Here is a 15,015-nt window from a genome sequence, read left to right as displayed (position 1 = left end):
CAAATATCAGAAATCGCCATGTGTCTTTTCTTTTCAAGCAATGAACATCACTGGTGAGTCCATTTTGCATTGTTAACAGGCGTTTTATTTTAGCTGTAGGTTAAGGCCTGGAAAGCAATGGGTTTCCCTGCTCTGAAACGTTGCTTTGGATGTGTCAGTACAGTTGCAGACCACAATGATTATATACTGCTTGATAACTCTGGATTTGTAACGCGATAACAAGGTGATATACCAATTGTGTGAGATCAAATGCCGTTATTGATGATGTCACTCATATAGCTGTCTCCACTTCTGCTAACTCCTGCGTTGCGTTAATGTGTGCATTTGTGATTCGTTCATTGATGAGGTTCCTTTATGTTTGGATCCATTGAGCAAGTAGGTTTGTGTTTAGTTTCACTGATGAGTTGGATACTGCCCATACAAAGTTGATTGTGCCCCACCAGGCTTTCCATGCCAGATATGCCACTGCCTCAAAGTAAGGTGGTTGGTAAACAAATAAGAGCCTGAGAGGAAATACAGACAATTCCTCCTTATTTAAAACTGTATTTTCTAACATTATTCATTGTTTTCCATTACAAGACCTTATCTGCATCATTCAGCTCATGAAGTCTGTTAGTGTAATGTGAATTAAAAGAAGAGCGGACAGGGGCGTCCGGGTAGCGTAGCGGTCTATTCTGTTGCCTACCAACATGGGGATCACCGGTTCGAATCCCCGTGTTACCTCCGGCTTGGTCGGGCATCCCTACAGACACAACTGGCTGTCTGCAGGTGGGAAGCCGGATGTCGGTATGTGTCCTGGTCGCTGCACTAGTAACTCCTCTGTTCAGTTGGGGCGCCTGTTCGGGAGGGGAGGGGGAACTGGGGGAATAGCATGATCCTCCCACACACTACGTCCCCCTGGTGAAACTCCTCACTGTCAGGTGAAAAGAAGCAGCTGGTGACTCCACATGTATAAGAGGAGGTATGTTGTAGTCTGCAGCCCTCCCTGGATTGGCAGAGGGGGTGGAGCAGAGATCGGCAGAGCTCAGAAGAGTCGGGTAATTGGACGGGTACAATTGGGGAGAAAAAGGAGGAAAAATCCAAAAAAAAGAAAAGAAGTGCAGACAGGTTAACGAACAACAACAACAAGGATCTAATCTGACCTGTGTCCCAAAACAAGCAATCTCTGTTGTATTCTTATCCTGTGAAGCCATAATGTAATTATGACTGGATGTATTGTGAACTTTTGACCTGCAAAGAAGTGGTTTCTGTCCCTGTACCAGGATGTTTGAGAGGCCCACGCCAAGCTTGTACCATCTCCAAAGGACATATCAATGGGAGGCTAATACCATTCACATCACACTGCCTCCATCCTACCTCAGTGGTATCAGACTCACTTTTCCTTTTTCTGCTCCAAATCTCTTCTGTGTTTATTAGTTTGACTTCACAGAAAATATGTTGCTATCATTTTGGAGAACCAGCTAACAGATTGTTGTTCAACACGGGAGGATTTATCAGAATTCAAGATTCAATACTTTAGTGGCATGTCAACACAGCTGAATGGATTTTGTCTCAGTGCAGCTTTTAAAAACATACAAGAAGCTGTGAAATAAGACATTATTTAAAAATCTTACGAAGTCCAAAAAAATCCACATACAGGAGACATTATATCCTACTCATCTATACATTTCTTATTGGAACCCTGAGGTGCCCTGTTTGGTGCTATTACATTTAAAGTGCCTATGTGCTAATTATTGTGCTGCTTTTACAAAGTGCATTTGCATGTGAGGTTAAACATGAATATATCAATATAACATTTAGCTAGCAGTGATAATTTTCAGCAAGAGCATCACTTATATTCCTGTGATAATACCTATGATACCAGTTGCAGGTGTAGGCTACCTGGCCCTGTTAAATGCGGACTATGGGAAGCCCAGCAGGCACAAATACCAGAGTAAACAGGTCAGCTACAGTCTCACATTTGAGGCGAGCCTGTGTTTGTCTTGGGATGGACACCAGGGGACCTGGACAGACCAAGGCTGTGCAACACAGCAAGGAGAGACAAGTGCAGCAGTCAACTGCAGGTAAATTGCACTGAGTGTTGCACTGAGTAAATTGCAATGTGAGGGCACACACATGAAAGCACATAAACACACACATGCTGCAAGTAAGAAGTGTGTGTAAGATGCTTTGTAATTTGTTTTCTTTTTCAGTTGCAACCAGTTGAGGTCACTGACTGTGATCCGGCAGCACATCCAGACCAATAATGACACGACAGGGCTGGATCAGTACTTAAGGTGACTCCGCACTATCATGTTCCTTCCAGTTTTGGATATTCATACTGATCAAAATATCTCACCGTTCTTCCAGTGAATCTTCCACTCGGGACGTTCTCTAAAAGCACAGACATCTTTGTAAAGCACAAAACAAACTGCATAAATCACAGAACATTGAATCTCATCTACGTAAGTGACCTATGAAACGTTTCTCAATAAATGTTGTGTCCAGATGAATTGATTCAACTTTCTGTGATTTTCTTACCTGGACTATTGAGCATGGGTGGTATGATGGTATAGTGGTTAGTGCAGTCGCCTCAGAGTAAGAAGGCCCTGGGTTCGAACTCTGAGGTTGTCCAACCTTGGGGGTCATCCCAGGTCGTCCTCTGTGTGGAATTTGCATGTTCTCCCCATGTCTGCGTGGGTTTTCTCCAGCTGCTCCGGTTTCCTCCCACAGTCCAAAGACATGTAGGTCAGGTGAATCAGCCATATTAAATTGTCCCTACATGTGAATGTGTGGGTCCTGTGATGGACTGGCGGCCTGTCTAGGGTGTCTTCCGCCCAATGACTGCTGGGATAGGCTCCAGCATCCCACGACCTGACTTTGGATAAGCGGCTTGGATAATGGATGGATGGATGGATGGATTATTGAGCATGCATAAAGACAAACAGTATATAAATGTTAAAGATTTTACAGCTTTAGGATTTTCTATCATGCCTTTACATATGAAAAAAAATATCCAAGTATACCCACACTTAGAAAGGCAGGGTAATAGGTAACATAGGAAAAATGCATTAGAAGCTCATTTGACTGTCCGTTTTTTAATAATGTCATTACAAGTGACTGAGTAGGTAGTGTTGACTAATGACTCTTGAATATAAAGCTTTTGACTTCTGTGTTCAGGGTTATACTTTATTTCAATGTGATTTCTGAGATATGATTCTAAGGAACGGATTTTATTAGATCACATCACTCCACAGCCACATTTTGCCTTGAATAAGCTTCTGCGATCTCCTGTGGCTTCATTTATTGAAATCTGTGTCTGCATAACTTTTCTGTACTCTTCTTTCATCTCTTTACTTGAATTCTATACATTCTCTAACTGGATCAAGTTCAATGTAGAATTAGACTCCCAATGCAAGCCTCAGTAACTCTACATCAAGTTTTAAAGTTCTGATACCAATGTGCAAAATCCAGTTTCTGTGTGTCCAGACCTTATGTCAATGCATCGTTGAGTGATCAGATGATAGAAGTGGCATTGAAATTAAAATTAAAACAACAGCCTTTGTATCCATGCTCATTATCCTCTCACATGGTGATGGAGTGGTGTAGAGCTGGTTTTAGGTTTAGATAGAAAGCACAAAATTGAGATGTCTCAACATGGTGCTCCCCTCATGCTCTGTCTCTCTCTCTGTCTCTCTCTCTGTCTCTCTGTCTCTCTCTCTCTCTATCACCTCAGCGTGGCCAATGATCTGACAGTGGTTGGTGTGCTGGTGGTGTGTGTTTGCCTGTATGTCCTGGGACTGGGGATGTGTAGGAGAGCTGACGTTGTCTCTGAGAAGAATGGGAGGGTCCATTACCTTTCTGACAACTGTCCAACAGACCCCTTCCTCTATACTGTCACCATCCGCACCGGGCTTTGCTCTGCTGCCAGCATGACTGCCAGGGTAAGACTGTCATGACATTGTACAGTCTTACCAGTACTAATATCCCCATTGCTAAGAATACATCTTTTTGGAAATTATTTGACCTTCTCTTTGTTTTTCAACTGAAAGTTGGCCATCATAGGTTATACCAATCACTTATAATGTGTGTGGGCACCGATTTGAAAGAAAAGCTACTATAGGATTTTCAAACCTATGTTTCTGTAGTGGTGTTTACAGCAGGCGTCTGCCCCGCTGAACTGTGAGCAATGTCATACATCATGTTGGCTTCATATAGTATGACATGCTTGACCAATTTGCTAATACAAGCACATTTATGGGGTGGTGCTGCAAGTAATAAATAATTGTAGTAAAAAAAAGAGTCAGAATAAGTTTGTCTGTTCAGTGACCCTGTGGTTAAACAGCTGTTATTCCTATCATAAAGGTTTATTGATTGATGCATGGATGGATCCATGGAGTATGCTTAGGTTTAATTTTTGTGCTATGATGGGAGGTCTGTCTATCTACCTATCTATCTATCTAGCTACTACTTTCGGCTGCTCCCGTTAGGGGTCGCCACAGCGGATCATCTGTTTCCATTTCTTCCTGTCTTCTACGTCTTCCTCTGTCACACTAGCCACCCACATGTCTTCCCTCACCACATCCATAAACCTCCTCTTTGGCCTTCCTCTTTTCCTCTTCCCTGGCAGCTTCATATTCAGTATCCTTCTCCCAATATAACCAGCATCTCTCCTCCACACATTTCCAAGCCATCTCAATCTTGCCTCTCTTGCTTTGTCTCTAAACCGTCCAACCTGAGCGGTCCCTCTAATATAATCGTTCCTAATCCTGTCCTTCTTCGTCACTCCCAGTGAAAATCTTAGCATCTTCAACTCTACCACCTCCAGCTCCGCCTCCTGTCTTTTCGTCAGTGCCACTGTCTCCAAACCATATAACATAGCTGGTCTCACAAGCATCTTGTGTAAACCTTCCCTTTAACTCTTGCTGGTACCCTTCTGTCGCAAATCACTCCTGACACTATTCTCCACCCACTCCAACCTGCCTGCACTCTCTTCTTCACCTCTCTGCTGCACTCCCCGTTACTTTGGACAGTTGACCCCAAGTATTTAAACTCAAATGCCTTTGTCACCTCCACTCCTTGCATCCTGACCATCCCATTGTCCTCCCTCTCATTTACGCATAGGTATTCCGTCTTGCTCCTACTGACTTTCATTCCTCTTCTCTCCAGTGCATACCTCCACCTCTCCAGGCTCTCCTCAACCTGCACCCTACTCTCGCTACAGATCACAATGTCATCCACGAACATCATCGTCCATGGAGACTCCTGCCTGATCTTGTCCGTCAACCTGTCCATCACCATTGCAAACAAGAAAGGGCTCAGAGCCGATCCTTGATGTAATCCGACCTCCTCCTTGAACCCATCTGTCATTCCAACCGCACACCTCACCATTGTCATACTTCCCTCATACATATCCTGCACCACTCCTACATACTTCTCTGCAACTCCTGACTTCCTCATACAATACCACACCTCTTCTCTCGGCACCCTGTCGTATGCTTTCTCTAAATCTACAAATACACAATGCAACTCTTTCTGGCCTTCTCTATACTTCTCAATCAACATTCTCAAAGCAAACATCGCATCTGTGCTGCTCTTTTGTGGCATGAAACCATACTGCTGCTCACTGATCATCACCTCTCCTCTTAACCTAGCTTGTATTACTCTTTCCCATATCTTCATGCTGTGGCTGATCAACTTGATACCTCTGTAGTTGTTACAGTTCTGCACATCGCCCTGTTCTTGAAAATCGGTACCAGTATACTTCTTCTCCACCCCTCAGGCATCCTCTCACTTTCCAAGATTGTGTTAAACAATCTAGTTAAAAACTCCACTGCCATCTCTCCTAAACATCTCCATGCTTCCACAGGTATGTCATCAGGACCAACTGCCTTCCTACTCTTCACCCTCTTCATAGCTGCCCTCACTTCCTCCTTGTTAATCCACTGAATTTGCTGATTCACTATCCCTACATCATCCAACCCTCTCTCTCTCTCTCTCTCTCTCTCTCTCTCTCTCTCTCTCTCTCTCTCTCTCTCTCTCTCTCTCTCTCTCTCTCTCTCTCTCTCATTTTCTTCATTCATCAGCCCCGCAAAGTACTTCTTCCACCTTCTCAGCACACTCTCCTCGCTTGTCAGCACATTTCCATCTCTATCCTTGATCGCCCTAACTTGCTGCACATCCTTTGCAGCTCGGTCCCTCTGTCTAGCCAATCGATACAAGTCCTTTTCTCCTTCCTTAGTGTCTAACCTGTCATACAACTCACCATAAGCCTTTTCCTTTGCCTTTGTCACCTCTCTCTTTGCTTTACGCTGTATCTCCTTGTACTCCTGTCTACTTTCTTCATATCACTGACTATCCCACTTCTTCCTTGCCAACCTTTTCCTCTGTATACTTTGCTGTACTTCCTCATTCCACCCCCAAGTCTCCTTGTCGTCATTCCTCTGTCCTGATGACACACCAAGTACCTTCCTAGCTGTCTCCCTCACTATTTCTGCAGTGGTTGCCCAGCCATCTGGCAACTCTTCACTACCACCCAGTGCCTGTCTTAACTCCTACCTGAACTCCACACAACAGTCTTCCTTCTTCAACTTCCACCATTTGATCTTCGGCTGTGTCTTCACTTGCTTCCTCTTCTTGGTCTCCAAAGTCATCCTACAGACCACCATCCGATGCTGCCTAGCTACGTTCTCCCCTGTCACCACCTTGCAGTCTCCAATCCCTTTTAGATCGCGCCTTCTACATAAGATATAGTCCACCTGTGTGCACTTTCCTCCGCTCTTGTACGTCTCCCTGTGTTCCTACCTCTTCCTGAAATATGTGTTCACCATAGCCATTTCCATCCTTTTCGCAAAATCCACCACCATCTGTCCTTCCACATTTCTCTCCTTGACTCCATACCTTCCCATCACCTCCTCATCACCTCTGTTCCCTTCACCAACATGTCCATTGAAGTCCGCTCCAATCACCACTCTCTCCTCCTTGGGTACCCTCTCCACCACGTTGTCCAACTCACTCCAGAATTCTTCTTTCTCTTCCATCTCACACCCAACTTGCGGGGCATATGCGCTGATAACATTCAGCAATACACCTTCAATTTCCAGCTTCATACTCATCACTCTGTCTGACACTCTCTTCACCTCCTGCACACTCTTGACATATTCTTCCTTCAGAATTACCCCTACCCCATTTCTCCTCCCATTCGCATCATGGTAGAAGAGTTTGAACCCACCTCCGATACTCCTGGCCTTACTCCCCTTCTACCTGGTCTCTTGCGCACACAGTATGCCTACCTTTCTTCTTTCCATCATGTCAGCCAGCTCTCTCCCTTTACCAGTCATAGTGCCAACATTCAAAGTTCCAACTCTCACCTCTACATGCCTACCCTTCCTCCTCTCTAGCTACCTCTGGACATGCTTTCCCCCTCTACTTCTCCTTTGCCCAACAGTAGCATAGTTTCCACCGGCACCCTGCTGGTTAACAGTACCAGTGGCGGTCGTTGGTAACCCGGGCCTCGACCGATCCGGTATGGAAATCTTATTTATTATCCGCATATTTTATTTGGCAAAGATTTTACGCCGGATGCCCTTCCTGACGCAACCCTCCCCATTTGTCTGGGCTTGGGACCGGCACTAAGGATGCACTGGCTTGTGCATCCTCAGTGGCTGGGTTCTATCTATCTATCTATCTATCTATCTATCTATCTATCTATCTATCTATCTATCTATCTATCTATCTATCTATCTATCTATCTATCTATCTATCTATCTATCTATCTATCTATCTATCTATCTATCTATCTATCTATCTATCTATCTATCTATCTATCTATCTATAGTAATCAAATTACAAAGGCCACTCTTTGTCTGTCTGGATACATATTACACAGATTTGATTTTTGTTTTAAATATATGTTCATCAGGTGTACATGGTACTCTATGGGGAGAATGGCGTCTCACAGACCAGAGAACTCCAAGTCCCAGAATGCCCTATATTCAGGAGGAACTCTCAAGACACTTTCATACTCAGGTACAACTTCTAGCATTTTCTTCAGCTCCAGAGAGTGTTTTACATTCAATAAGTTGCTAAAAAGCATATTTATACCACAATTGGCAAATAGAAATCACTGCAAATATGCCAAATTATCAAAGACTTCCAGATGTAGTTCATGATTCTCGCTCTGACTCCTCAGTGCAGCGGACAGCTTAGGTGAACTGTGGGGGATTCTTCTCTGGCATGACAACTCAGGACCCTCTCCAAGATGGTACCTCCAACGAGTGGAAGTGTCTGAGGTAGAACCATCTCTTTACTGTGTACCTTTTGTGTATTTTTTTAATGTGTACACAGCCACATCTTGCTGCTTGCACTTCAGCCATGGCTCTGTCAGGGCAGAACACTTTTCCTTATGTGTATGTAGATTAGCCGAGGCCATGGGAAGGTGCGATCCTGGCTTTTCCTTGGCCAGTGCTGGCTGGCTGTTGGCGAGAGTGACGGTTGTGTCGAGAGACAGCTCAGGGTTTGCACTCAAGCTTTAGGTTTTGCCAAGGTATATATGCATGCATGTGGATGTACACACACACAGAGTACAAATCTTTATAAGCTTATCCTTGTGTAAAATTGCATGTATTCCTCTACTTGTATATGCAGCTGCTGCATTTCCATCTATGGGACTACCTGGCTGACTTCCACCTCTGGGTGTCTGTGTACAGCCACCACTCCCCTAGCTCCTTCACACACACTCAACGCCTCAGTATTTGTCTCCTGCTACTGCTGGGGTACATGTGTGTCAACGCACTTGTCATTTCAAAAATGGAGGAACAAGTAGGCTAAAAAAAAGTTCAAAGTCAACACATTTTGTATATATTAGCTGCTTGACACACAGTCTCCTTCAAAGTACTGTATCATTATGTGTACATTACTGCATTATTCAACCCTGAAGTATAGCTCCTGGTCTTTTGTTTTACAGTGGACCTTCGAATTAGGATTCATTGATGTGTCTGCTGTTTCCTTGAAGACGGGAGTATTGAGTGTGCTGGTAGTATTGCCAGCAGCTATAATGGTTTCCTTTCTGTTTTGTTTGCGTGAAGTAGAGCCTGGGTTCAAAGTGGGTCAAAGCACGAAGTCTGACGTTTACTCTGCTGACGGTAGGGTTCAGACCATGCTGAGAAGTTTGCATTAACAAATGTAAACCTTAATTCTCCAACACATTAAGCTGGGGTAATGGAAATGCCATCTTGATTCATGAAAGTAAAGTCCATGCAGTTTTTCTTTCATATAGCAGGATGATATTCTATCTTCTTCACCATTACAAGGAGTATTACCCAAATATCTCTCCCTTTTTCCCTCTTTCACCTCCTTGTTCCTCTTTTTTTTTTGTTCATTTGGTGCCCTCTTCCTTCCTCCATTCCTATCTCTCTTTCGCTCTCCTCTCCTTTTTTTCAGATTCACATCTGCCTTGGAATGGGCTTCAGCTGTGGGCACAGGAAGCATGGGGGAAAAAACAGCAGGTACTTCGAGCAGATTTGTCAAAATGGCTCTGTGTTTGTGTCTCTCCACATGTGACTGCCTCATTCTCCCTATCATCTCATGACCTTTTTGTCTCTCTGTCACACACTGTCAAATCTCTTTCCAACCTCAATCTCCCATTGTTTCTTGTAGAGCCAAGACCTGGTCTCAGATAAAGATGAAGAAGCTATGATTCAGATAGAACCAATTACCCAGAGGGAGAAAGATTTGTCAAATCAAGGCAGTCCAGACCTAGGACTTCAAGGTCTAACCACTCAAGGGGACACGGGAGATCTGATAACTTTGGGGAAAGAAAAGGATCTGATAAACCAAGGGAGAATAAATGTCTTGAACAGTAGGAGTGTTGGGAGTCCAGTGATCAAGACTGATAACAGGACTTCAGTGTCTGTGGCAGGCAAGGATCTAGTCCTTCAGAAAGATTTGATGCATCAGCATCAACAACTGACTCGTGGGAGAGATAAGAACCAAATCATCCCCTGCGACAAGGATCCAGTGACTCAGATGGTCACAGCAACCCAAACGAATATGAGTCTCATGATTCAGGAAGACACCGATCCTGTCACCCAGGTGATTGGCTCCTCAAACTCCAGTGGTTTTGAGGATGGCCACCACAACCCCAGCAGGATGCTTGGCAGCAGTGATGGTAGTGACAGATGTCACCACCAGGAAGAGTACTCTGACTGCAGCTGTGGTTCCCAAGCCAAATGCAGCCTGAGGAGAGTCAGAGGAATAACCCGCTGGTGTCACTACCTGGGCTGGCTGCTGTGTCTGCTGCTGTCCATCGCCTGTCTGGTGCTAACTGCTGTGTTCGGAACAAGGTAGTGGAGACGTAATGCCATCATCATGAGAATGCACAAAGGCCTCAGTTTAAAGCCAGTGGGGCCTATAATACTTGACTACATCTAACATTCCATTTATTGTGAGATATATCTTTCTTCATCACATCATTATTTATGTTATAGCATAGTGTGTGTGTGTGTGTGTGTGTGTTGTGTGTGTGTGTGGGTGTGTGTGGGTGTGTGCGTGTGTTGCTGTGTCAGGTTTTGCAGCGGTAAGGTTCTGCTATGGACTCACTCCCTCTTTTTCTCACTGCTCTCCTGTATCTTCCTCATCCAGCCGGCATTGGTAAGTGAGACAAAACATCTCAAACTAGACACCAAATTGCACCCAACCAGTGTTAAACCATACATGTTGTACCACAAAATAGATGAACAAACTTTAATCCTAAACTTTGATTACCTGGAAAATACATTCAAGATTTATAAGTTAAAATAAGAGTTCAAGTAAACACTTGACTCTTGATCCTTAGAAAAATTATCAAGCATTGTTTTTGGAAGCCAATGAGCCCTCTACACATCAGAGGTTGTTTTTTCTTCTTCAACAGATATTCATAGTAGCAGCGGGGGTTTCCTTTTGGTACAGAGAGAGGCGAGACTTTTACCATTTCTCTATTACCCCGGGATGTAATATCGAGGCTTTGAAACTGTTGAGCCAAGACAGTGCTTATCAACCAAATCTCCAGCACAGCCCATTAAGATACCCTCAGGAGAAGTATTTACACTTTGAAAAGGTAATATCCCAACTATTCTATTCTTCTTTCTTTTTTTCTTTTTTTTTCCCACCCTTTTTCTCCCAAATTGTACCTGTCCAATTACCCTACTCCTCCGAGCCGTCCTGGTCGCTGCTCCACCCCCTCTGCCGATCCAGGGAGGGCTGCAGACTACCACATGCCTCTTCGATACATGTAGAGTTGCCAGCTACTTCTTTTCACCTGACAGTGAAACCAGGGGAATGTAGCACATGGGAGGATGATGCTATTCCCCCCAGTTCCTCCTCCCCCCCAAAAAGACGCCCCGACCAACCAGAGGAGGTGCTAATGCAGCGACCAGGACACATACCCACATTCGGCTTCCCACTTGCAGAGACGGCCAATAGTGTCTGTAGGGATGCCCGACTAAGCCGGAGGTAACATGGGGATTCGAACTGGCGATCCCCGTGTTGGTAGGCAACAGAATAGACCACTATGCTACCTGGACGCCCTATTCTATTCTATTCTATTCTATTCTATTCTATTCTATTCTATTCTACAAGAACTAATCACTTATGATTGACAGCTGCTGGTAGCTCGTAAGCGAGCCCGGTACCTGCGTCTTGTGCGCCCGCCCAGTCCAGCAGAGCTGAGGAAGATTCGTGCAAAGAAGAGAAAAGAGACTCTCATCCATAAAACACTCAGGTGTGTGTGTGTTTGAAGTTGCATTTGTGTGTGTTGATGTGTCTTATTTGTGTGTTAGGGCTGAAACTGTGTGAAACATTTTGTCTCTGTCTGTCTTACAGGGAATGGTCAATCTCTGTTTCGATGCTGCTACTTATGCTTTGTATAAACAATGGCAGTTTCTCCACTGACCAATACCAACTCAACAAAGATGTTAGAGTACAGTTCACCAGGTAACACATTACAACATAAAGTCTCTCTCTTTCTCAGTCTCTCACTCTGTCCCGCTCTCTTACACACAAACACTTAAACATGCACAATTATTGTCTTTACCTAGTGACCCACATAATTCCTTTCTTTCAATCGGAGACCACAATGATTGGTGGACCTGGACTCAGACCAGTCTGTTAGATGTGCTGTACAAGAAGGCATCTACCACAACCAAGGTAAGGTGAGACCAAGGTCACAGCTCCCTAGGCATCAACCCATGCAAGTGGTTTTCATGCCTCAAAAGATGTTTCCTAGTCCAGACAAAGGCTTAAAATTCATATTTTTGGATGTCTGGGTAGCGTGGCGGTCTGTTTTGTTGCATACCAACACAGGGATCGCCGGTTCGAATCCCCATGTTACTTCCAGCTTGGTCGACTGTCCCTACAGACACAATTGGCCGTGTCTGTGAGTGGGACGCCAGATGTGGGTATGTGTCCTAGTTGCTGCAATAGTGCCTCCTCTGGTCAGTCGGGTTACCTGTTCAGGGGGGAGGGGGAGTTGGAGGAATAGCATGATCCTCCCACGTGCAATGTCCCCCTGGCAAAACTCCTCACTGTCAGGTGAAAAGAAGCAGCTGGTGACTCCACATGTATCAGGGGAGGCATGTTGCAGTCTGCAGCCCTCCCCGGATCGGCAGAGGGGGTGAAACAGTGACCAGGACAGCTTGGAAGAGTGGGGCAATTGGCCGGATACAATTGGGGGAGAAAATCCACAAAAAAAAAAAGTTTTTGACTCTGGTCCTTGTGCAAGCAACTGTGTGTGTAGACAGACAATATAGTTTTGTTCCCTTTTCACTTTTTGTTTTTCTCCTCAGGCTCACGTCGTTCAGAGAGCGCACATACTGATCGGGGAGCCGGTCCTTTGGAAGGTGGAAGTGGCTAACTCATCTCAGTGCTGGGTAACCCAGCTGACATATATATCATAAGGAATTCAAATTACATGTAGAATGGAAGTCAGTGACTTTATTGTTGATTCTATTATGTACATGTAGTAACCACCCTTAACAGCAGAGGCTGCTATTTGTTAGTGTTGGCTGAGGCAACAAGGGAATAATCCAGACCAGTTGTATTCAGGTCACTTTTGGTACAAACACTTCAGTAAATTGATTCCCTTTAACACTAAAATAATGAGTTAAGGAATATAAGTTTAAGATAATAAATTTTAATCTACATTGTCACCTGACTGAAAATATCATGAGTTTTACTTGCTGACACGATGCCATAATTGTTTACCATTTTTTCTATTCTGGTTGCATAGTTGAAACAATTAGCCTTGTTTTTTTCGAAAGTTCATTAAATAAATTGGGTTTTTTCCACTCAGATCCCTAGTGCGATGGCGGACATGACCCCAGACTGTCTGTCTGTATTGTGGTCTGAAGCCTGCAGTAACTTGGACTCTGCTGTAGTGTTAAACATGGCAGCCTCTCAACAGGTATGCAGCCATTTCGGCTGCTACTCAGGACCAAACGCCACTGTTGGCCTCGGCCGAACAAGGTCAGAGTCACACACAGATAATCCTTTAAATTCTCTTACCCACACACTTTTTTCATATTTGTTTAATGTAAGATATTCTTAGAGGAGAGGGTTGAATGCCCCTGAGCAGGTTTAGATTAAGCGTTAATCCTATATGAAAATGACTTGGCAAACGATGCCCCCTATTTGAACTATTTAATGCTGAAAAATAAAAACATCTTGAAGAATCATCTATTAAGACCTTTTGATATCACTCTCATCTCCTTTGTCTGCCCACAGGGATGAGGCATTGTCCCGACTGAGGTCTCTGCATTCAGGCAGCTGGCTGAGCAGACAGACGGTGGCAGTGAAAGTCCAGATCACCTTGTACACCCCTGCAGCAAACCTTTTCACCAGTGTGACCCTGCTGACTGTGCAGAGCCCCACCGGTATCTTGCTGCCATCTGCTGCCGTTCAGTCAGCCAGGATCCATCACAATGTGTTTGCATGGGACTATATCATTATGGTCTGTCAGGTAAAACACCAGTTGTGCAGACGAGCACCCAAAACAGAAATATATTAACAACAGTATCTACTACTACTATTTTCCGCTGCTCCCATTAGGGGTTGCCACAGCGGATCATCCGTTTCCATTTCTTCCTGTCTTCTGCGTCTTCCTCTGTCACACCAGCCACCTGCATGTCTTCCCTCACCACATCCATAAACCTCCTCTTTGGCCTTCCTCTTTTCGTCTTCCCTGGCATCTCCATATTCAGCATCCTTCTCCCAATATACCCAGCATCTCTCCTCCACACATATCCAAGCCATCTCAATCTTGCCTCTCTTGCTTTATCACCAAACCGTCCAACTTGAGCGGTCCCTCTAATATAATCGTTCCCAATCCTGTCCTTCTTTGTCACTCCCAGTGAAAATGTTAGCATCTTCAACTCTACCACCTCCAGCTCCACCTCCTGTCTTTTCTACAGTGCTACTGTCTCCAAACCATATAACATAGCTGGTCTCACAAGCATCTTGTGTAAACCTTCCCTTTAAGTCTTGCTGGTACCCTTCTGTCGCAAATCACTCCTGACACTCTTCTCCACCCACTCCACCCTGCCTGCACTCTCTTCTTCACCTCTCTACTGCACTCCCCGTTACTTTGGACAGTTGACCCCAAGTATTTAAACTCATATGCCTTCATCACCTCCACTCCTTGCATCCTGACCATTCCACTGTCCTCCCTCTCATCACGCATAGGTATTCCGTCTTGCTCCTACTGACTTTCATTGCTCTTCTCTCCAGTGCATACCTCAACCTCTCCAGGCTCTCCTCAACCTGCACCCTACTCTTGCTACTGATCACAATGTCATCCGTGAACAACATCGTCCATGGAGACTCCTGCCCTATCTTGTCCGTTAACCGGTCCATCACCATTGCAAACCAGAAAGGGCTCAGAGCGGATCCTTGATGTAATCCCACCTCCACCTTGAATCCATCTGTCATTCCAACCACACACCTCAACCCCAACTGTCACACTTCCGTCATACATATCCTGCACCACTCCTACATACTTCTCTG

General features: G+C 44.7%; 1 protein-coding gene across 1 annotated transcript in view; it reads left to right on the top strand.

Moving 5' to 3' along the window:
• The window catches only part of LOC130129599 (polycystic kidney disease 1 like 1), a 57,243-nt gene that overhangs the window by 33,787 nt on the left and 8,441 nt on the right, over positions 1 to 15,015 (top strand). Inside the window, exons 29-47 of the mRNA XM_056299193.1 lie at positions 1,263 to 1,363; positions 1,865 to 2,063; positions 2,193 to 2,276; positions 3,716 to 3,923; positions 7,901 to 8,007; positions 8,171 to 8,270; positions 8,396 to 8,524; positions 8,626 to 8,799; positions 8,945 to 9,082; positions 9,369 to 9,485; positions 9,637 to 10,322; positions 10,545 to 10,629; positions 10,889 to 11,074; positions 11,619 to 11,737; positions 11,839 to 11,949; positions 12,054 to 12,162; positions 12,801 to 12,884; positions 13,307 to 13,479; positions 13,738 to 13,972. Of these exons, the coding sequence (XP_056155168.1) occupies positions 1,263 to 1,363; positions 1,865 to 2,063; positions 2,193 to 2,276; positions 3,716 to 3,923; positions 7,901 to 8,007; positions 8,171 to 8,270; positions 8,396 to 8,524; positions 8,626 to 8,799; positions 8,945 to 9,082; positions 9,369 to 9,485; positions 9,637 to 10,322; positions 10,545 to 10,629; positions 10,889 to 11,074; positions 11,619 to 11,737; positions 11,839 to 11,949; positions 12,054 to 12,162; positions 12,801 to 12,884; positions 13,307 to 13,479; positions 13,738 to 13,972 (3,145 nt within the window). The remainder of the gene's footprint in view (positions 1 to 1,262; positions 1,364 to 1,864; positions 2,064 to 2,192; positions 2,277 to 3,715; positions 3,924 to 7,900; positions 8,008 to 8,170; positions 8,271 to 8,395; positions 8,525 to 8,625; positions 8,800 to 8,944; positions 9,083 to 9,368; positions 9,486 to 9,636; positions 10,323 to 10,544; positions 10,630 to 10,888; positions 11,075 to 11,618; positions 11,738 to 11,838; positions 11,950 to 12,053; positions 12,163 to 12,800; positions 12,885 to 13,306; positions 13,480 to 13,737; positions 13,973 to 15,015) is intronic.

This window comes from Lampris incognitus, chromosome 19 (assembly GCF_029633865.1).
Source record: "Lampris incognitus isolate fLamInc1 chromosome 19, fLamInc1.hap2, whole genome shotgun sequence".
Lineage (NCBI taxonomy): Eukaryota > Metazoa > Chordata > Actinopteri > Lampriformes > Lampridae > Lampris > Lampris incognitus.
The sequence above is the reverse complement of the archived record's forward strand: the minus strand, read 5'-3'. Positions and strand labels throughout refer to the sequence as shown.